Source organism: Xyrauchen texanus, chromosome 3 (genome assembly GCF_025860055.1).
Source record: "Xyrauchen texanus isolate HMW12.3.18 chromosome 3, RBS_HiC_50CHRs, whole genome shotgun sequence".
Lineage (NCBI taxonomy): Eukaryota > Metazoa > Chordata > Actinopteri > Cypriniformes > Catostomidae > Xyrauchen > Xyrauchen texanus.
The window spans coordinates 24,520,919-24,544,081 of NC_068278.1; the positions used below are offsets into that span (position 1 = coordinate 24,520,919).

At 40.6% G+C, this 23,163-nt stretch overlaps 1 protein-coding gene across 1 annotated transcript in view; it reads right to left on the minus strand.

Annotated features, from left to right (window-relative positions):
* Window positions 1–23,163, minus strand: part of gc (GC vitamin D binding protein) — a 36,186-nt gene that overhangs the window by 12,772 nt on the left and 251 nt on the right. Inside the window, exons 2-5 of the mRNA XM_052093421.1 lie at window positions 22,903–22,972; window positions 22,494–22,626; window positions 20,330–20,541; window positions 6,171–6,303 (exon numbers count right to left, since the gene is read on the minus strand). Of these exons, the coding sequence (XP_051949381.1) occupies window positions 6,171–6,303; window positions 20,330–20,541; window positions 22,494–22,626; window positions 22,903–22,972 (548 nt within the window). The remainder of the gene's footprint in view (window positions 1–6,170; window positions 6,304–20,329; window positions 20,542–22,493; window positions 22,627–22,902; window positions 22,973–23,163) is intronic.

Sequence of the window (23,163 nt, forward strand, 5' to 3'; positions counted from 1 at the left end):
GTAAGGGGATTCAGATGGGCAAGGAGGAGGCGAGAACCGCCTTGTCAATATAAATAATGTTTAATTAAACTCAAAACAAAAAACATAAACACACTCATGACGGACATGCCCGTAATTCTCTCTCTCTCGAACCGTCACCACCAGCCGCCTTTATCCCTCGCGCGCCCCATCAGGCCGATTGGGGACTGGGCGTGCGACATTCCAGCCTGGCCCCGTCCCCCTCCGCTCCAGACTCCTCCCGGCGTTACCTCAGGCCGGGGTGCCACCGGCATGACATACACCCCCCCCCCCTCTTTCCCTGGGAAGGGGCGTGCTTTGCGCCTCAACCTGGGAGGAGACAGGAGGGGGAAAACAACAACAACACAAAAAACGAAATAGGCGAGGGAAAAGGCCAACACGGTGCGACAGAGAGAGAGAGAGAGAGAGAAGAAGCTCACTCTCACTCTCTTTGATGTGCTGTCGTGTGGTCCTCAAGCACTCCTCCACACTCTTCGGCGGATGACAGCCGCTCCTCCCTGGGCAGACCGGAGTCAAACCTTCGACCCCCAGCGGACAGAACGACCTTCCGCTTATCTGGCGGCACATGGGGACCCTCCTCCGCCCCTGGCATCGGCCCTACCGCTCCAGGCGATTGGGGAGTTACTTCCCTCCTCCCCTCGCGGACGGCGGTCTTCCTTCGACCCCTCCGCGTTTCTGGGGGACGGCAGGGAGTCCTCCGCCCCTGGCAGTGGCTCCATCGCTCCAGGCGGTCGGGGAATCCAGTCTCCACTCACCCCCGCGGATGACGGCTGTTCCCCACGTCTGGGCGGTCGGGCTACTCCGTCACCCGGCAGATGGCAGCGGCGCTCCCCGGGTGGACGGCAGTGTCGAGGACTCTGCGACGGGCATCCCTCCTCCTTCCTGGGTTTTCGGCACCAATGTAAGGGGATTCAGATGGGCAAGGAGGACGCGAGAACCTGCTTGTCACTATAAATAATGTTTAATGAAACTCAAAACAAAATGCACAAACATAAACACACACATGACGGACATTCCCGTAATTCTCTCTCTCTCTCGAACCGTCGTCACCGGCCGCCTTTATCCCTCGTGCGCCCCATCAGGCCAATTGGGGACCAGGCGTGCGACAGTCCAGCCTGGCCCCGCCCCCCTCCGCTCCACAAAGATCTATTTCCTTTTCTCTATACATCATTATATCTCTCCTAAAATGTACCTCATATGTCCCTTCTCACTCAAAGCACTTGTGCTTGTTAAAGAGTGATGTGCTGTCATAGCACCCATGTTACATTCTGTTTCCGTTTGTCTTATGAAGGTATTCTCATTTAAACAAGACTTGTTTAAAGGAGGATGCTCGGTATACTGCTGTCTTCAAAGGACGCATCCTACCTAGCATGCAGCCTTCGAAACTAGACAAAGCCTTAAACATAGTTTAATACTTAGAACGGTTGATTTGTTCTCTGTATGAGCTGCATATTGCCCATACAGCTGAAGATTTGTATACCACTCCCTGGAGAAAACAGGTGGTATTTCAAGCTTGAATTGCTCAGGAATTTTCCTTATTATGGTCCGGGGATATGATTAATTGTGTTAATATATAATTAATTGCACTGAACTAACATGTTAAATTGACAGCCTTAATATAGAAATGATTTTACTTGATACAAGTAATTATTATTAAAAAAAATAAAAAAATACCATAAATTAACTTATAATATCAAAGAGGAAAATTAAAGCTTTTTTCAGCCACAAAGCAACCATCACATATTCTTTTTACACACTTGAATGAATTTTATATTACATTTTTTATCAGCATTTAATTAGACAGCCTATTCTGTAAAAATGCATAAACATAAATGAATGCATCCCTGCTGAAAAGACCAGCTTTGATATTAATTTCCATGCTGGCTTATACTAGTTTGGTCTTATTTAACATCTTAATTCCCCTTAAAAAATTGTAAAATAAATTATCTGATATAATCAAAACTCTATTTAAGCAAAGCACATGAGCAAGTGTGTGATATGGCCCTAGTGAATGGTTCCCATTTTATATTTTTAAAATGGTTCCCATTTTAAACAGCATGTCTTTTCCAATGAGGAGAGGTAAGCACATTGAGATCTGTAATCAATCAGTCTGTTGTGTCTCTCAGCTGTGATGAGCCATAATGCTGAATTGTTCGTTTTGTAGCTTTAGTAGTATAGTAGTAATACAAGTAATCACGGAGCACTGTTGTATGTAAACAGTGGCTGACACGGATTCATTTCACATCACCTAACTGGCTCATATTACACACAAAATGATCTTTTGCCACCACCTGCTGGCCAACATATGTAATGAAAAAAAAAATGATGTAAAAAGAGACACATAGCCTACAGTAGCTCTTAACAGATCTGCACTGCTCTTACACTTTAGTTTAGAATGGCTCGAACACAAGTGTATTGATTCACACAGTGAAGCGTCAGAGTGCTGATGGAGTCCATTAGTGTTCATGGAACACCTCTCATCAAATCAGATTTGAGGACCAGAACTAACTGTTGTATATAGATAGATATCATCAAATCGTTACACTCTGTTGTATCACAAAGTAGACATGCTCTTCTTCAGAAATGCCAGTGGTATCCATTATTGTAATGATTGTGTTTGTGAATAATTTGACACCAGCAAATATCACATTGAAGTAAATAGTATAAAACAAATCCAAATGCACAATATGCAATAGTGTACCTCTACAGTACACGAATCAGAGAATCTTAGCATGTGACAAACATAGGTAAAAAAAATGTTCATGGAGGACATGTGGTCATCAAATTGATATTTTATCATAAACTTTCCTTAGATTAGGAAAAGTATCAGCCTGACATGTCAAAGTTAAATCTATTTTTCAGACCTATATGGTGCCTAGAAAGCAAGGGTCTTCAGCAGGGGGTCCATGGTGGGAATGCAGTGGGTCCGCAAATGATTGTTTGATCCATCATTAGTGGCATTTGTAATAATCACTCACTCGCATGCGACTGACATGGAGAGACAGGATTATGAATTATCGACATGTGGAAGTCCTTCGCAGCTGCATGCCAAATCTTAAAGTGCGACTAAACAGCGCTAGTCAGCAGAAGCGCGCATCTCAGACAAACCCTTCACACCACCTTCGCGCATCACGAGCCGCTCAAAGCGCGACACACATAAGGTTCAGTGGCACTGGAGAGTCGCGTGAGTAAATGCGTCTGCTTTGAATTGGTCGCACTGTGCGGTTGAGCAGATGACAGCCTGCTGATGGCTGGGAGACCATCTAAGACCATACTGACCAGCTTAGACCAGTCTGACTAACTAAAACCACCCTGACCATCTAAGATCAGCATGGCCAGCCTGACCAGCTAAAGAAAGTGTTCAAAACCCCTTTAAAACCAGCCTGACCAGCTGGTTTTAGATGATCTTTTCAGCAGGGTAGCATTTAATCATTATTTCAATGGCTTTGCAATGTAAACATGAAGTATACATACAATAATATGGTAGCCTACCATCCACGTTTTTATAGGTATAAAATGCAACACTCAATTTTATTCAATATGTAACGGGGGTCCCGGCTCCGTCTCTCTACCTACCAAGGGGTCTTTGGCCTGAAAATGGCTGAAGACCCCTGCTTTAGAGTCTCTCAGACCAAAAACAGAACATAAAGGTTAAGCTATATAAGAAGCCTGATGCGGCTGCCAGTACACAAGGATCAAAAACACGACGTACTGTATGCTGGTGACCAGCCACTATGGCCATTTCAGCAGGGATAGCATTAAATATTCTGACAGTAAGAAATAGATGTGAGATCGACATATCTTGTATTATTTTGAGAGATTTGTGGAGAATGTTCTTTCTCAGACAGTAATATTTTATTCTCTTTTGGATCCTCTTGTAATGCTTGTAACGCTTAACCTGTGATATCAATATTTATAACACAAGAAATAGAGCATTATTAATGTTTACATCACTTGTGTTAATTTAATTAATTATGCATGGACTATAAAAAAAATCCTGTCTAATTTACTATAAAACTGGCAGTTGTGGTTGCCAGAAATTCACAGTAAAAAATATGGTAACCACGTTTCAAGCTTTATGGGATGTAATTTTGATGCCTGTATATTTTACGGTGCATTACCGTTGTTTATATTATTAAATAATAAACCTGATATGTTAACGTTCTGAAACTGTAAAATCTGCTTTATGAAAATTCACTTTATAATGTATTGTTAATCACCATCGTTAGTACAAAAGGGTACATGATGACATGAAGTTCATCAAATAGAGGCTCTTCCAAGAGCAATGACCAATAAACATGTATAGACAGTGCTCAGTCCCACTCACACAAACACTAAACACAGGGTAACACATGTGAAATTAAAATTATGCCATACAAATTAACTAAACTATATCAAATATAACACCCCAAAGTACATAACTGATATTAAAAATAAGAAAAAACATAACTATTCCCATAAAATATAATGAAATGAACTGGGTCACGCAGGGAATTGTGTGAACACCCAATTATTGTTTTTTATCATAATTTAATAATTATTTACCGTAAAAAAGTACATCTCTTGTTAAACATAATATACATTTTTACTGTTAATTATATAGAAAATCTTACTTTTTACATCAAAAACAATAGTTTTTACAAAATTTTACAGTAATACTACATGTATTGTATTTTTTTAAATATACAAATTTGTAATTATATATTTTAAGGTAACTACCCGTTAAGCAATTACATTTTTTTTTTTTTTTTTACTGTAGCATTTTTACAGTAGTTTACTGTTAAAATTACCAAAAAAATGAATTGTGTAATAAATGAGATATGACTAGCTCTACATAAAGCTCTGTTAGATCGAGTATTAACTTATCTAAAGCAATTACATATTTTGTTGATGCCCACAGACATCACATTCAATTTATTCAGGGGTATTAAACCTGTCTTTGGAAGGAAATAGAAACATCAGCAGCTGGGACATAGCATGGCATATCCATTTAAATCATATCAAACTGAACGCTATACAGAATTTGTTCTTCCTATTACAGATGAAAATGTGACAAGTGCAAGCTCAAAACATCCCAATAACTCAGGCACATATCATAACATAGAACTATGGAGAAAGTTGCAGTTTGCCAAAAAAAGGAAATATTAATGGGTGTTGTTAACATAAACCTTCTGAATAGTTCTACAAAAGTGTGCAAACTAAATAGAACCACAAATTGCACACATTGCATTTCTGGACACCACAACAGCACATCTATAATTTGCATTTTACATAAACCTTTGATCTACAATGGGGTCAGAATAGTATAAAAATGAATGTATTCACAAAATCAACCTTTTGTTGACACCTAACCTACATCACATTTACAAGATAAAATGAACACATTCACAGAATTTGATTCACAAATGCATTACCAAATTTGAATGAAGTATGATTCAGAAATGCATAACCAAATTCATAAATTATGATTCACAAATGCAAAACATAATTCACTACAAAAATACATAAAAGCTTTTTCAAATATCTATAAAAATAGACAAAAGAAAAGAAAAAATATCAGCAGAAGATACCTGTTACATCCTAGGTTGTTACCCCTAACCAACCACCAGAGGGAGCCATCTCCCGAATACTAACTCTGTACCGTTTCTTCATTGGTTACTTCCTGTTTGAACTATATAAATACCATGCTGTTTCCACTGTCACATTGCCATTGCCATTGCTTTGCATGTTATGATCATTGCCTGTTTTCCTGGATACCCCTTTGTTTTGTTTGCCTTGTTGGACTGTCTTTTTGGTTTATTGGTTTATACCGCCTGCATAATGACTACCTCCATTTGCCTGCCGATTTGGATTGTTTGCTTGTGTTCTAATAAACTTCCAGCACATGGATCCTAACACCATCTCCATGACCAGTTCATTACAATACCGGGGAGTGCTCTTACATGAATAACAACTATTTTACTTTGAATGATATGCAGTGTCCTACTTTATGTGTGTGTGATTGCAAATGACAAGGTAATAGATAATAACAGATTTGGAAAAGACCATAATCAGCATTAAATACATTTAACCTGCATACCCCCTCTTCCTGGGGTTATACTATATCCTGGGGTTTTCTGTGAATGTAATCAGAATTGTGTTGTTCACACTACCTCTTGGAGGAAACAAGTATTTTTGACAGCAGGGTGGCAACATCTCTCGGCCATTCTCACATGGTACTGAGTAGCATTAAGTACAAAGCCTGCTGGGATGCTCCTGTGCCGCCGGGCAAACTCATAGATGTACCTGAGAGAGAGAATATGATGAAGCAAATCAAAGCTCTCCAAGATGTGAGTCATGAAGGACACAGAATATTCTGCTCCCCATTAGCAACTTCTAATCTAAATCAAACTACCAGAAGTGTTCCTTGATCTTACCAAAAGATAATCCTTGTGTTTACACTTGAATATTTTACTAATAGAGCTCATTATGAAAAACTGTTGTCATTAGGCTCTCAAGACTTATTTTAGAACAGAATAATGAAACTCAACTGGTCTAGTCTTATGCATTATGATAATACACAAGACTAGACCAACCATTTCATTATGCAGGTCTTTGTTAAAAGGGTTTCATTCATATGGTCATTTTTGTAAGATAAACAAATGTAATGGCACAGCATGTTCTATAGTGCTATTATATAGCATATTTATGCCCAGCCTGATCTCATTCTGGATAGCTATTTGTACAAAACCTGTAAACACTCATTTGTATGTTTGGTTAGAAGCTGAAACTTACAATATGGAAATTTTGACAGTATCAGTTTTTTTTTTTTTTTTTTTAAGTATTTACAGCTTTAGAAACAAACTATTTCCAAATAAATTTTAAATATATTTATTTACCTGATGCATTCCATGAATGTGTTGCCATATTTCATTCAAACAAATACGTCACAGTATATTGCATGAGCGTCAATGAGAATATACAGTAGCTGCATCCAAAATCGTGCATTGATTGCACTGCATTTGATGAAAGACACACTTCTCAGCCGGTTATAAAAGTATGTACTTTTTAGACTTTCTTATGCAAAACACTAAAGGAGAAATATTAATGAATATCCCAGTCAATCTTTTCAATACAACTATCAGCTTAAAAAAGGACCCAAATGTATCATAAAAGTGGTCCATGCAGCTTATGCATCATATCAGAAGTCTTCTGAATGCTAAATCATTATTCAGTGAAAATCTTGATATCCATAGTCCCTTTATAAGCGCTGTGAGAGAAGCTTGAAAAAAATGGTTCACGCCACTCATTTCTTTCATAGCACTCACTTCTCATATCATACTAATAGCTCTTATATTCTGAAAGACAGTTTTATATTTGTGAATACCTTTGAATCTCCATACATCTGGGACACACTCAAGTGCAAGAGTACATTTACATCACAGTAAGGTGATTTATCTAAGAGAAGATTTATTTTATGCACTGCTCTGTTTGATATATAGAAATTATTATCTTGTCAACAACAGGCACTTATTTTCCCTCACTACTAATGCAACCACAACCAGCAGAGACTATAATGGCCAAAAAAACAATTAACCTTCTGAAAGAGGTGCAATCTTTTTTTTAATTATTTTTTATTTTTTATTTTAGAACTGGGGCCTTCTAAGTGCCCTTAAAGCCAAAAGAAAATATTGCATTATTACTTAAATTGACTTTCAATAGACATTCTGACCAACCAAGCTCCCCTGAGGCAAACCGGGACAACAAGCAATTTTCACCTGCACGTGTATATTAAGCAGAAATGTCTTTGCAGGATAAAAAAAAAGATAAGGTTTGCCATTGCATTTTCAAGCAATAATGTAATATTGACACTAGTTTCATGGATAAATTACACACAGTTAAAATAACAGTATTCATTTTCAACTGAACACCAAACAGAGTGTAATATTTGTGACATTTTCCCTAGCGGCCACTAGAGGTCATTAGGAGGTTTAAGACTTTTAGTTTGAAGGTTGTTTTTTGTTGTGCCGCTGTTCACTGTGTTCCCTTTGATCAATTCCAGCTGTGGCTTGTTAACCTTGTTCTTGTGTGTATATATAGCCCTTATGATTGCCTTGTTTTTTTCACTTGCATTATTTGATGTATTTGTAGATTGGTGAGTTCTTGCTTGCTTTGCTTAGCTTAGTTTTTGTTTGCTTGGCTCAGCTCTCATTTTGTTTTGACCTTTATAACGTTTGATTTTCATTTACTTAATAAACGTTCTGCATTTGGGTTCTAAACTCATACTTAACAGACCCTCATTATTACAGAATACAAGACCCATAATGAACCCAGCAGTAGCATTTATGTGTCTTCACCTGGGAAATTGTCCTCTTGAGAATTTTGTGGAGTACTTCTGCACCTTGTCCTGCATGGTAGATTTTGGTGATGTGGCACTTAATTACTTTTTTTCTTTTCTTGCGGGAGTAAATGAGCCAGTTTACTCTATGCTGCTCTGTGGTGGGATCCCTTGAACTCTGGCATAATACATCAACAACACCCTGTTGCCAGTGGTTGGTCATTTACTGTAAGAGTGGAGGATAAGGAGGTCATCCCTTCCTTGGCAGCTGCCATGCCAGTGTCCTCCATCATGTCTGCCACGGTCAACGAGCCAGCACCCACGTCTGCCACGGTAAATGAGGCAGCGCCCACACTTGCCATGGTCACCGGGCCAGCGCCCACACCTGCCAAATTACACGTCCGTACCAGAGCCAGTGCCTGAAGCCTCATCCATCCAAGTGCCAGTGTCCTCGGCCATGGAGGCCATTCCCACAGCAGTGCTCCCGGCCATCTGGAAGAGGAGAAGGGCTCCTGCCGTTCCCCCAGTCGCTGCCAGTGCTCCCGGCCACGGAGGCCGTTCCCCCAGTCGCTGCCAGCGCTCCCGGCCACGGAGGCCGTTCCCCCCCAGTCGCTGCCAGCGCTCCCGGCCACGGAGGCCGTTCCCCCCCAGTCGCTGCCAGCGCTCCCGGCCACGGAGGCCGTTCCCCCCCAGTCGCTGCCAGCGCTCACGGCCACGGAGGCCGTTCCCCCCCAGTCGCTGCCAGCGCTCCCGGCCACGGAGGCCGTTCCCCCAGTCGCTGCCAGCGCCCCGGCCACGGAGGCCGCTCCCCAGTCGCTGCCAGCGCTCCCGGCCACGGAGGCCGTTCCCCCCCAGTCGCTGCCAGCGCTCCCGGCCACGGAGGCCGTTCCCCCCCAGTCGCTGCCAGCGCTCCCGGCCACGGAGGCCGTTCCCCCCAGTCGCTGCCAGCGCTCCCGGCCACGGAGGCCTTTCCCCCCAGTCGCTGCCAGCGCTCCCGGCCACGAAGGCCTTTCCCCCCAGTCGCTGCCAGCGCTCCCGGCCATGGAGGATGTCGACGAGCCTGTCCAGCCCCCTGTGACTGAGTCTTTCATGGCTCCGCCCCCATGTCTCCCATGGCTCTGCCCTTTGAAACCTCCAGTTCCCAGCTGCCTTGCTCCCTAGTGCCTTGCTCTCGGAGCCCCAGCTGCTCTAACCTCTGAGCCCTTGCCTCCTGTATCTCTATCTCCTGAGCCCTCTGTGGCTTCACCTCCTGCGGCTTCACCCCCTGGGCCTCTGCCTCCTGCTCCTCCTATAAACTAATAACTATATTGTTTTTTTTTAATGTGCTAAGGAGCTTGAGGAGCCGCTCCTTAGATGGGGGGTCTGTAATATTTGGAACATTTTCCCTAGCGCCACTAGAGGTCGCTAGGAAGTGTGTCTCATTTCATTTTGAACTTTATAGCTTTTAATTTTCATTTACTTGATAAACCTGCTGCATTTCGGTTCTAAACTCCTATTCGCCAGACCCTCAGTATTACATGGATAAAGTCTTAACTTGACCTCCTGGCAAATATAAAAACTTGAAATTAGGCTATCACAGCTCAAATACATATTGGAACCTCACTAAAAGCAACATGCAGGATTAGAAATTACAGAATTACAATTGGGTACAAATTCATGCAGAACACATGGAAGTTTGTAACGCATGGAAATGTCTTTCAGAAAGCTTTCTACCTGCATACCCAGGGCCACATCATTGTACCGTGAGGCCCCTGGGCTCACCATTGCATGAGGCTCCCCTTTTTGCTGTGCACGTGTTGAGTATGTACTATGTCTTTCATGGTTGACCCATTTCTGTTCGTTTCAGCATTTCCCACTATTTAAAGCATTTTTATGCACACCATGTTGGCAATGACCTTCAGGAGTGTCTTTTGCTTTCTGTGCTTTAAGTCCTGAGAACACCCATATAACCCTTCATGATGACTCTGAACTAACTGAGCATCCTAGCCACAAAACCCGCAATTTTTCCCTAAGACCGATGTATAGTTCAGATGTGCACTTGTGAAAACTGTGTGGTTCAAAAGTACTGTAGGAGACCACTATTGAAAACACTTACATTTGGTTGGTGTCTTAAAGATGCACAACCATATATTTATTTTCTTTTTAATTGCATGTTATGTTTTTTTGTTCAACCTGTTTCAATTTTTTTTAGATTTCCTGGAACACATTCTGAAAAAAAAAAAAGAATAAAAATCACAGCTTATTACTCTGGTCTCATTTTGTTGATCACAATTGAACTGACATTTGAGTTTCTGAATTTCCCATTGCTAATGTATTGTGACTTGAAGAAAATATAATAGGAAAGTTTTGGTTTGCAGAACAGCTCTTTCCAGTGTTGCTGAAAACACATCCGATACAGCTTCTTTCCAAGAGTTTGAGACTAACAAAGAGAGGTCATCATAACTCACTTGAGTAATTTGGCAAATAAGAGTTTCATCCTATAATCATGCTATATTTTAGAGTGGCTTTGAAAAAAAATCATGGCTATTCAGTGGAACTAAATAGCCAGTGATTTTTCTAAGGTGTTGTAATTGGTACATGATACTAATGACATTTCAAGAGAAAATGCAAAATGTTGAAATTCGTGTAAGCAATGCAGATATACATAGTTTTTGTGGGAGATACTTTTCTAACAATGTGACATGAATATTGTGTTTACTAAGGGGATATACTCCCAAGAACTTTCTTCTGTAGAAGACAAAAGGAGATGTGAGGCAGAATATTAGCCTTAGTCACCATTCACATTTATTGATTTTTTTTTTTTAACACAATGAATGTGAATGGTGACTGCGGCTGCCAGTTTATAACATTGTGGTGAGGGGGGCATGCTTGTGTTTTTGTTTGCAAGAGAGAGGGAATGGTGTCCAGCAGAACCAGCATCAGGCCCTTGTCGAGCTGCGGCTGGGGCAGGAGCAGCATTTTCAACTCCTGCTCCAGGTACAAGCGGAGGACCGGCAAGCGTTTGGGAGCATAATCAGACAAGTGGGGGTTGCTCAGGAGGCCCCGGAGCCCACATCGACTTTCCAGCCGGTCACCCATTTGAAAAAAGGGCCGGCTGACAATCCAGAAGCCTGCCTTGATCTTACATGACAGCTTTTCCGGGAAGCACTGATCCGGAGTCTCTCTCACTTATCACCAAACCCTACTTCTGCCCCTCCTATTTCCATCCCATTCCTGCCCCCTGGAGGTTGGGCAGTCAGATTCCCAGCTTTCCCCATGCTTAGGGGGGTCTCACCCCCCCCCCCCCATCTCCCCTGCTATTCCATTTGTTTGTTTTTTCGGGGCCCCCGCCACGTTCCAGCATCTCATGTATAAAATTCTCAGGCCATATATGGCATATGCCACCGCCTATTTGGATGATATAATTGTTGATAGATGATTTTGAGGAAGACCTCAGGAAGGCCAACATGAGCCTTCTGAGCATCAGATGTAGTGTCTTCACCGCTGCATTACAAACAACCTGGATGACCTTTAGCCCGCCATTGGAGCACACAGTGTAATCATGTTTGGCGGCACTGTTGATGGGGATGGCGAAAAGTTGGAGAAATTCCATTTGGATGAATGGTTCTTGCAGTCCGGCCGCCATCAGCAGACCGCAGCCTGAAGACACACTTCGTTCTTACCGGCGCTCCATAAAGAGCTTGCAAAGACCTGGCATGTGCCCTAATCTTCACACACCTAGGTTGGAGGGACGGCTGTCCTCACCTCCGTGGATCTAGTGGATGAAAAATATGTATACCAGGTTTCCCTCTGTGGAACTGGTGGTCGCGGCCCATCTTTGCCTGAACTCTGCCATGGAATGGAAATCCCATCCCACCCAACACATCCATCCAAACCACATCGACTGACATCCACACTGGTTGGAAAGGCATATATATATATATATATATATATATATATATATATATATATATTAGTAGCAGACCAAGCTGGATCTGCGCTCCAGGTCTTTCAAGACAAGTTCCTCAAGGATTAAAATGAGCAATGCCATGATCCAGCAGTATTTAAAGAGCTTCGCGCCATGATAGACTTGGCACTATTTTCCTCTTCACGCTCCTCTCTCTCTCACACACACACACACACACACACACACACACACACACACACACACACACACACACACACGCCGATTCAAAATGTTAACTCAGAAACAGATCTTATCACACATCCATCCAGGGGACTGGTTTGCATCAATAGACCATAAGGATACGTACTTTCATGTACCCATTGCGCTGCATCACAGGCAGTTTTGCATTTGAGGAAACTGCATATCAAAGTCGTTCCATTCTGATTTTTTCTGTCTCCCCATACATTTACGAAATGTATCAATGCGACACTTGTCCCATTGAAGATGAACGGTGTGCGCGGATTGAATTACCTCAACGACTGGCTTATGCTAGCCCAATCAGAGACTGTTCTGAATGAACACAGAGACTTATTTCTTTGCCATCTGAAAAAACAGACCTCACGGGTGAACTTGTTCAAGCCATTCGTCAGTGTCTGACTCAGTTCAAACTGGGGAAGATATACTGGGTTTCATGGCAGCAGCATCCACCATAATAACGTTAGGTCTGTTACACATGAGACCTCTCTGGTATTGGCTCAGACTACATATACCGCAACATGCTTGGTGCCACAGTAACTCGCCCCTGTCTGGCTGTTTTAGCACCTTAGACAGCTCCAGCTTTCTATCAACAAGGGGTCATGCTGATTCAAGTATTCAGATGAAAAGTGGTGACCACGAATGCGTCCAACATGATGGATGGGCGTGGCGTGCGATGGCTGGCCGGCTTTTGATACCTGGACAGATGCAAGACGCTTATGGCATATCAACCGCCTAGAACTGCTGGCTGTATTTCTAGCACTTGAGACATTCGTTAACGACATTGTGAATCGCCACTTCCTGGTTCTTTCAGACAACATGACAATGGTAGTGTACATAAATTCCTAGGGTGGAGTCCAGTCACTGCAATTGTTGAGCATGACAAAACGCCTCCTCCAGTGGAGCAGGTGTCATCTCCACTGTCTACGCGCAACATATTCCAGGCTGTCTGAATCACGGAGCATACCTGTTGTTGCACGAGAGACCATTACCAGAAGAGTGAAGACCCTCAGGAGGTTCTAAGGATGTGGGAAATATTCAGCAAAGCGGAAATCAACCTATTCACCTCCATGGAGAATGCATGTCCCAAGCCCTGCTGGGAGTTGACGTGTTGGCCCACAAATGGCCTGCGAAATGTAAGTATATATTTCCCCCGGTATGCCTTCTTCACTCCGTAATCAGCAAAATCAGGGAAGGCAGTAAGGAAATGGTTCTGTTAGTTGCGGCGCCCCGTGGAAAATACCACTGAGGAGGGACCTCCTTTCACAAGCCCAAGACACGATTTGGTATCCCCAGCCAGAGCTCTGGAACCTACACGTGTGGCCCCTGTATGGAGCACATCGAACCAGCCGGAACTAATCAGAATTAATGACTGATGACTGTTTTGATTTGAGAGATCATAATTTTTGGGTGAAATGTTGTTTTGTTGAGTGATCTGAACTAGTAATTCAGTCCCGCAGTTATGAGCGATCACCCTCAATTGGATTTAATGCACCATTTTGTTTGCTCGCTCTCTCTCTCTCTCTCTCACTGATATTCAAAGAGTGAGCGGCGCCACAGTTTATGTCCGACTCAGGCTGGTGTTTCAAATTCTCCCATCTGTTTCATCAGTTCCTTTGTGTGCCGGCTAATTTCCAATCTCATGTGACATCAGCTCCACTGCTCTGGAACTGATCCAGCCATCTTTCTTTTCTCCTTCCCTTCCACTTTCAAATTATCTTTGGCTCCGCCCTTTTGATATAGTCCTCCATTTTGGACCTGGTCCTCCATTTTGGATTAAGGCCTCCATTTTGGATTTAGTCATCAATTTTGGATCTAGTCCTCCATTTTGAATTTAGTCTGCCATTTTGCTTTCTTTGTATCTCTCTCTCTCTCTCTCTCTCTCTCTCTCTCTTAATTTTCAATTTTCAATTTAAATGTACTTTATTGGCATGATTGTGTTTACATACAATATTGCCAAAGCATTAATACACAAAACAGATAATGACAAGACAAATAATAATGATAAGATAGAATTAAAATAAGGTGTCAGGTAATGAATCAAATAAAATAAAAACTATAATAACAATATACACTATACAATATAAAATAGAATATGCATTTAGCACAACATTATAAACATAAGAATAAAAGCACTGTGAATAAAGTACAGTAAGGCAGTAATTTAATTTAGCTGCAACTGATGCATGATGGTCCTCCCCAGTAACACCAGCATCTGATCGGTTTCTTCCAAACTGGAAAACTGTGGCATGAGGTGTGCGAGTTTATGGAGGTATCTCTCTCTCAACTCTGTAAATTTCTCACAGTGAAGGAGAAAGTGTGTCTCTGTCTCGACCTCACCCGTGTCACAGTGAGCACAGACTCGTTCTTCCTTTGGAAGCCATGTTTGTCTGTGTCAGCCTTTTTCTATGTTCAGACTGTGATCACTGAGTCTGTATTTGGTGAGGATCCATCTCTGTTTTGGATCTCTTACAATGTGCAGATATTCTGCCAGCTTATATGTTCTGTTTAGTGCCTGATAACATTCCAATTTGCTTTGGTTTTTACTTTCATTTTCCCAATGGTACAAATATAATTTTTGCTTTCTTTTATGATTTGGTTTATTATGATCTGGTTTTGTTCAGCAGTGCTGGTCTGAAACTGGTGTTTGTTAGTTGTTAGTGGGTTTGTGAGTTTCAGAGCCAGCTGACAAAGGGGACTGGTTTTAGGCTTCAGCTCTTGGGTTTTAAGGGCTTCATGTTGCAGTGTGTTAGGGGAACTTGAATTTAGGTGTGTCCAAAATTTGAGGGATTGTTTTTCAAAGGGGGTATCTGCCTAGTTTGGCCCAGCATGCATTTAGTAGGTGTTCTTCTCTGAACTCTTAGAATGTTTCTACAGAATTCTGCATGCAGGGATTCTATGGGGTGTTTGTCCCATCTCGAGTAATCTGCCATACAGAGGGGACCCCAAACCTCACTTCCGTACAGAGCAATAGGCATTATAATACTATCAAAGATCTTACACCAGATTGTTACAGGAATGTCAACTTGGGTAAATTTGCCCTTAATAGCATAGAATGCTCTTCTAGCTTTCTCTTTTAGTGCATTCACTGCCAGACCAAAACCCCCTGAAGCACTAATTTTTAGACCGAGGTAGTCGTAGTGTCAGGTGTGTTCTATTGCAGTGTTCCCCAGAGTGAATGTGTATCTGGTGTCCTGTAATCTGTCTTTTTTCTGGAAAATCATAATTTTAGTTTTTTTCAGATTGACTGTCAGGGCCCAGTTCTGACAGTAGTTCTCCAGCAGGTCCAGGTGCTGCTGTAGCCCTTGTGCAGTAGCTGACAGCAGCACCAGATAATCTGCATAGAGAAGAAATTTAACTTCAGAATGATTTAGAGTAAGACCGGGTGTTGCAGATTGTTCCAGTAGCACTGCTAACTCATTAATGTAAATGTTGAACAGAGTTGGACTCAAACTGCAGCCCTGTCTCACTCCTCGCCCTTGAGAGAAAAATTCTGTTCTTTTATTGCCAATTTTAACTGCACACCTGTTGTCTGAATACATAGATTTGATAGTGTCATACGTTTTACCACCAATGCCGGATTGTAGAATTTTATAATATAGACCATCATGCCAGATGGAATCGAATGCTTTTTTTAAATCAACAAAGCATGCATAAATCTTGCCTTTGCATTTTTTATGCACTTGCTGTTGACTATTGTGTGTAGCGTATGAATGTGTTCGGTAGTGCTGTGGTTTGGTAGGAATCCAATCTGACTCTTACTCAAGACATTGTGCTTGGTAAGGAAGGCCTGTATCCGGGCGTTCAGGATACAGCAGAAGGTTTTCCCCAGATTGCTGCTCACACAAATGCCTCAGTGGTTATTGGGGTCGAATTTGTCTCCGCTCTTATATAATGGGTGTATTAAGCCCATACTCCAGGTGTCAGGGAAATAGCCAGACTGCAGAACCAGATTGAAGAGTTTTAATAAGGCCTCCTGCATTACTGCTGGACTGTGTTTCAGCATTTCTGTTCTAATGTTGTCTAGAACACATGCCTTTTCTGGGTTTTAGTTTCTTAAGTGCATCTGCCAATTCTTCTCTGCTAATCTGATAGTCTAAAGGGTTTTGGTTATTTTTTATTGTAGATTCCAGTTGACTCAGTTATTTTGCATGCTTTTCTGATCAGGTGTGACATTTTCTGGAGAAATTTCTTTGAATAAGTTTTTAAAATAGTCTTTCCATAATTCTCCATTTTGTATGGCTATGTCCTGACTGTGTTGTTTATTCAGACTGTTCCATTTTTCCCAGAACTGATTATTATTAATTGAGTCTTCAATTTCATTAAGAGTGTGGTTTAGGTGTTGTTGCTTTTTGTGGCGTATTGTATTTTTATAATCCCTGAGTGCTTCACAATAGTTTTGTCTGGTTTCAGATTTGTGTGACTCTCTATGTTTTTGGTTAGAGATCTGTCTGAGTAGTTTTCTTTTAATTTTACATTCTTTATCGAACCAAATTTCATCCCTAGTTTTAAGTTTTGTTTTCTTGTTTGTACAGAGTAAATTTGCTTTGAATGAGCACCTTTAATAAATGTCATTTATTTGTTGTACTGTAGAATTTACGTCGATCTTGTTAGCCATAAACTGTGTTGTTTGAAATCTATTGATTAGGTTGGACATTTCTTTGGAGCTAATTGCACTAAGGAATTCGGACTCATATTTTGGGGACCATTTGTATGTTGGATTTAGTTTGAACAGGTTGCTGGGCTCTTGGTCTGTTCTATGGTGTTGGATTGACTTTAGGAACACATTAATTTGACAGTGGTCTGATAAGGTAGACTGTGGTCTGACAGTGAATGCACGTATGTAGGAGGGGTCCATGTCTGTAATGGCATAGTCAACTACACTAGCCCCAAGAGCTGAGCAGTATGTGAATCAACCTAAAGAGTCCCCTTGGATCCTACCATCAAGCATATACAGACCCAGGCCTCGACAGAGACACAATAACTCCTTACCATTTTTGTTGACTGTACTGTCTGGATTGTTCCGTGTTGTAGTGGTGGGGGTTAGATGTGTGTTGGCTTTCAGTATGTGGTTATTCCCGTGGGTATCTATAGTGTCCGGTTCTGAACCTGTCCTTGCATTTAGATCCCCACATAACATCACATTCCCTGAGTCTGGAATTGTCTGGTTTCCGTCTGAAGCTGGTCAAAATGATTGTCCTTGTAGTACGGAGACTCTGATGGAGGTATGTAGGCTGCACAGATGTAAAGGTCTGTATCACAGTCTATGATGCCTTTTTTAAGTTTAAGCCAAACATGTGATGAGTCTTTTTCATGATTGATAGGCTGTTTTTTAAAGTCTCTTTGTACCAAATGATAACCCCACTCTCTCTCTCTCTCTCTCTCTCTCTCTCTCTCTCTCTCTCTCTCTCATATATACACACACACATATATACACCTACACGATTAGTTAGGATTTCCTGGTTATGTTTTGTGTTATATTCAGATAGTATTGGCTGTGTTCATTACTGCTTGATTATAATAAATGTTGTTATATTATAATAAGAAGTAATTCTGTTTGTTTTTGCTTGAATATTGTGTTGAAGCCAGCCTCTGCCACATCAAGAACTCCCATATTACCTCAGTGTACTGTTATTTTATTGGTGTTAGAAACTCTAATTAGATTACTGTTGGATTTGTATGGCAATAATTTAACTAGTTCCTCAACCTTTTGATTATTTTGATTCATGATTAAAATACTCAACCTTCAGGGTAGATTTTTATGGGACTCGATCAGTAACTTGCTATCATTTTTCTCTTGTCAAAGAGTGGTGCCCCGAGGATAGAATTTAATTAGTTAAATTCTATTATTTAAATTAAATATTAATTAATAATTAATAAATATGAATTATTAATTATTTCTGATAGTAAGATTGATCTAAACAACCAGTAGCACCTACAGCTCTGGCCTAATTTAAATGGGTGGGTGACTTGCAGGCGCTATCAACTTACAGCTCATGTCTGGAGTTCGGACCAAACAGTCCAAAAGCCATGATTAAACCTAGAAAAGGATACGTGCCTAAGGTTTTATCAACACCCTTCAGGGCTCAGCAAGCCTTCCACCCCCTCTTTTTAATTCAGACAATGAACGGTCAATGCATTTGTTATGCCCGGAGCAGGCATTACACATATTTGTTGAACGTACCCGCCAGTTTTGGCTGTTGGACCGGCTCTTTATTTGTTATGGTGGCCTCACAAAAGGCATGTCTGTCTCCAAACTAAGGCTCTCACACTGGATTGTAGATGTGATCGCCCTCACATATGAGTCGAAAAGCGTAAATTGCCCTATCGTGTTCAAAGCACATTCAGCTAGAGGCCTGGCATCATCATGGGCATGGTCAAAAGGTGTGTCCCTACAGGACATATACTACCGGTCAAAAGTTTAAAAAAATGTACTCATTCTTTATTATATATATTTTTTTTTTCACATTTTTGAATAATAGTCATCAAAGCTATGGAATAACATAAATGGAACTATGGGAATTATTTTGTGAATAAACAAAATCCAAAATAAATCAAAACAAAGTAGTCACCCATTGCCTAGAATTTGCAAACATGTACTCTTGACTTTTTGTCAACCAACGTCTTTGGGTATCAACCTGGGGTGCTTTTTAAACAGTATTGAAGGAGTTCCCATCTATGTTGGGCACTTATGGGCTGCTCTTCTTTATTATTTGTGCATGTTATCAATTTCAAAAACGTTTTTTTATTACATTTTAGTTTTATAATGAAATAAATTAATATGGTGGCACAATTATATTTTTGTCTACAAAACTCATTTCAAACATTTAAGCATACGACTTCAGATCAAAATATTTTTAGGATCATGAGAAACAGTTCAGTGAAGTATTTCAAAAGTTTTGACCGGTAGTGTATGTTTGGCAGCAGGATGGTGATTTACAACCTCAACGTAACCTCCATTACACTACATGTAATATATAAATATTACAGATAAAATCCCCAGATTATATTCATTCCCATCAGGTACTTCAACGTGGGTTATTGATTCATATATATACACATATATAGCCTACATATATATGTATATACAGTATATACATGCTTAAAATATGCAATTCAAGTCATCGTCCTGCAGGCCCATGACTCTTTATAAATATCTATGATTAAGTGTTTTTTCTCTGGGAGTATAACATCACATAGTGCTGTGGGATAGGATTCTGTTCCCTATAGCAATTTTGAAGTGAACTGAATCAAAAGGGAACGTATCCGGTTATGTATGTAACCGTGGTTCCCTAAGATGAAGGGAACGAGACATAGCAAAAGCTGGCCGCACTACTACTTTAGACAAATGAGCTAAGACTAATAACCTCTGTCTCTCACTCAGTAAAATCGGAAGTAATGGTGATTGAGCACATGCTTATATAGGCCAAGTTCGCGCCTGAAGGGCGGGGCTCAAACACCATTGCCAATCTGAAGATTGACATTATATAAGGGTACAATCGTGCAAGGGTTTCAACCAGGTCCTGGAGGAAAGTACCTTTCCCATAGCAATGTCTCATTCCCTTCATCTCAGAAACCGGGGTTATATACATGAATTAATGATTGTATTAAATTAGAAAAACAAGTGCACTCAGACTTTTACAACCCACTCTGTATTTGGATAGTACCATTCAAATGGTGAATTTTATATATGCTAAAGTAGTCAAACAGCACACAAAGGCTGACCAATATATTTAGATTCACTCTTCATTTAAAATCTGTTTTTATTGCCGTTAAGTAATCTAAACTATTGTACCCTTGACTGGACAGTGATTCTAATGTGTTATATGGCATCTGCAAAAAGAAACACTCACCTGACAGCATAGCTCTTGCCATCTTCTGTGTGCTGAGTGCAGATCTCTTCATTTGTGGGCTCCAGCAGGGAAGGCAGCTCATCACTAGTGTACCGTAGAGAAGCCAAACAAAGCTTCCTCTCAGGACCCTGAAGTGTGCAGCACTGCTCAATGTCTGGATGTTTAGGAAATGGAGAGTCCTTTCCACATGACTTCTCAGAGATCTCTGTGGCCTTGGAGAAAGATTTTACATAAATTTATCATGGGTTGTATGTAACTGTGTCTAGCAGTATTGGGATAGCAGGTTTGAGTTATATCTCGTTTTAAAATTTAAATAAAAGCAACAGCTCTGCAAAGCACTGACCAAAAAAACCGCATCACAGAGTTCCATTAATGCTAACAATAAAATCAGGGCTGGACCAAAGGATCATGAGGCCCTGTGGCACAAACATCACACGAACCCTGGTCCATGTCATCATGAAACAACAATGGAATTTCAAGGGCCCCTGTGCTCTTCCAGAGGCATAGTTGGGATTCAGAAATGGGGCCCTCCATTATATGCTGTGCTCCAGTACACATAGATACAGTACATGAAACAATGGCCCTTGTGTTGTTCCAGAGGAGTGTTTAATGGTGGCTTAATTTATGGTTTATTATATTGACCAAATGTGAAAACATAAATGGCACTTGGTTCTATCCTGTGTTCTGTGAAACTGAAAATCACAGTGTTTGAAGCCACTGAAACATTAGTATTTAGAACTGCAAATGCAAGGCAAGCAATACGAGTTCAGATGGGGAAATTCTGTTGAAGTAATTATTTTTTAATGACATAAAATATAAGCTGTCAACAGTAAAATACACTGATACAATGAATGGAGCAGTGAGGAACTGTGTGCCTACACCAACTAACACACACTGTATTTTTGACTGTTGCTTGTTAAATTGTTATTATTATTGAGCTGGAATGTCCTCCTGTCAGTATCCATTTTATTATCTCCATTTTCAAATAAAAAATTGTTTTATTTGCATTTGTAATGTGAGAGACTCCTTTGAAACCAAAGTCTGCATCTGAAGTTTAGTTCTTAGCTACATAATGACACAGGATGGGTAGACCAATTTGGGTGGATATCATCCAATCATTTCTTTTTCTACTTGGTGTGAGAGCTATATCCTAATTATTCCACCTTGATTAACTTCATTTGCAATAATTTACAGACAAATGTCTAAGATAATATTTGGGCCATTGACATGATTTGAGTTTGACTTTGGTCAATTGTCCAGCTTTAAGTTATTCAAAAATACTTTAAAGATTTGATAAACTTGTGTCACCTGCATGAATACTAATGGAATTAGATTTTTCAGAAAAAAGTAGAAAAATCCTGTGAAAACAGCATCATTGTGCTAAATCTAAGACTCCAGTGGTTAAATCTATATCTTCAAGAGCTGTTACGAATGCAGACAGAGGCAGACAAGGAGTTTGGATCTACGTGCAGGTTTAATAAGCAAGAATGGAAATAAACAGACAAGAACAAATTAAACTACCACAATGGGCAAAATGAAAACAAAACACAAAAACACAGGAACTGGGAACACAGGAAGACAGGCATGGAAGCGAACATCAACATTCAACAATCGACCAGGTAATGGAGGAACAGGCAGGGTTTAAATACACAGACACATGAGGATACAAACGAGAGTCAGGTGCGCACAATGACAGAATGGAACATGGTGACGGTGACACGGAAAACACGGAACAGAGAACCAGGGATCGTGACAGGAGCGATAAGATGAGGAAAAAACTAACAAACTATATTTAAGTTCTTTTTTACAATAAATTATTCTCCTTGCCCAGTGGTATGCAAAATGATGTGTATTGCAAAAAAACAAAAGAGGAAGAAAGTGAAAGTGAAAGCGATTTATAATAAAACAATACTTAAATATTGACCTGTTTCCAACTCACACCTATCATATCACTGGAGCCATAAGGGTTACTTTTATGATGACCTTTTTAGACCTTCAAAGTTCCAGCCACCATTCACTTGCATTGTGAGGACCTACAGGGCTGACATATTCTTCTAAATAGCTTTGCATGTGTTCTGCTGAAGAAAGAAAGTCATACACATTTGGGATGGCATGAGGTTGGGTAAATGATGATATACTTTTCTTATAATCTTTCATCACTTACTCCTTTGTCATAGCAGTCAGGACTGGCATCATCTTTGCAGCATTTTTCTGCAAGTTTTGTCATTTCATCTGCCACACAATTCACCTCCTCAAATGTGCCATATGGGAACTTTTGACTGTACAGGATGGTGAACCTAGTGGAGGATCAAAAGAGAGTTAAGCCAGTTGACATGCAAACCACGTTCATAACATCTGCATTAATTAGATTTAACAAAAATGCAGGTAATTTATTTGTGTCTACTGAAAGTATATAAGTGAAAAGCCAAAGCAGAACTGTGCATTACTATAAATTTGAACTCAAACTTAAGAGACATTTTGCACAAATACAGAAGCCCAGACTATACAATTGCACAAATCTGTGAACTTTGTACCTAAGGTTGTTAGAGAAAAGGGGAAAAAAATTGACTTGCATTTCTCTGAATTTATCAATTCCAGTGGTTCTGAGCACTTGGCAAACATTTTCTTTAGCATAATTCTTGCCTGCAGAGATCAAATATTATACAAAGATCAATTGAAAGTTGCATAAGCACAAAAATAAACATTTACCTATACATCACTAGTACTGAATATTATTCTAACTCTGAAAAGTCTATCTCAACATTAACATAAATCCTTGTAAAGGATTCCTAGATCTATATTAAACACTCAAATTGAGATATATTGTCTCTCAG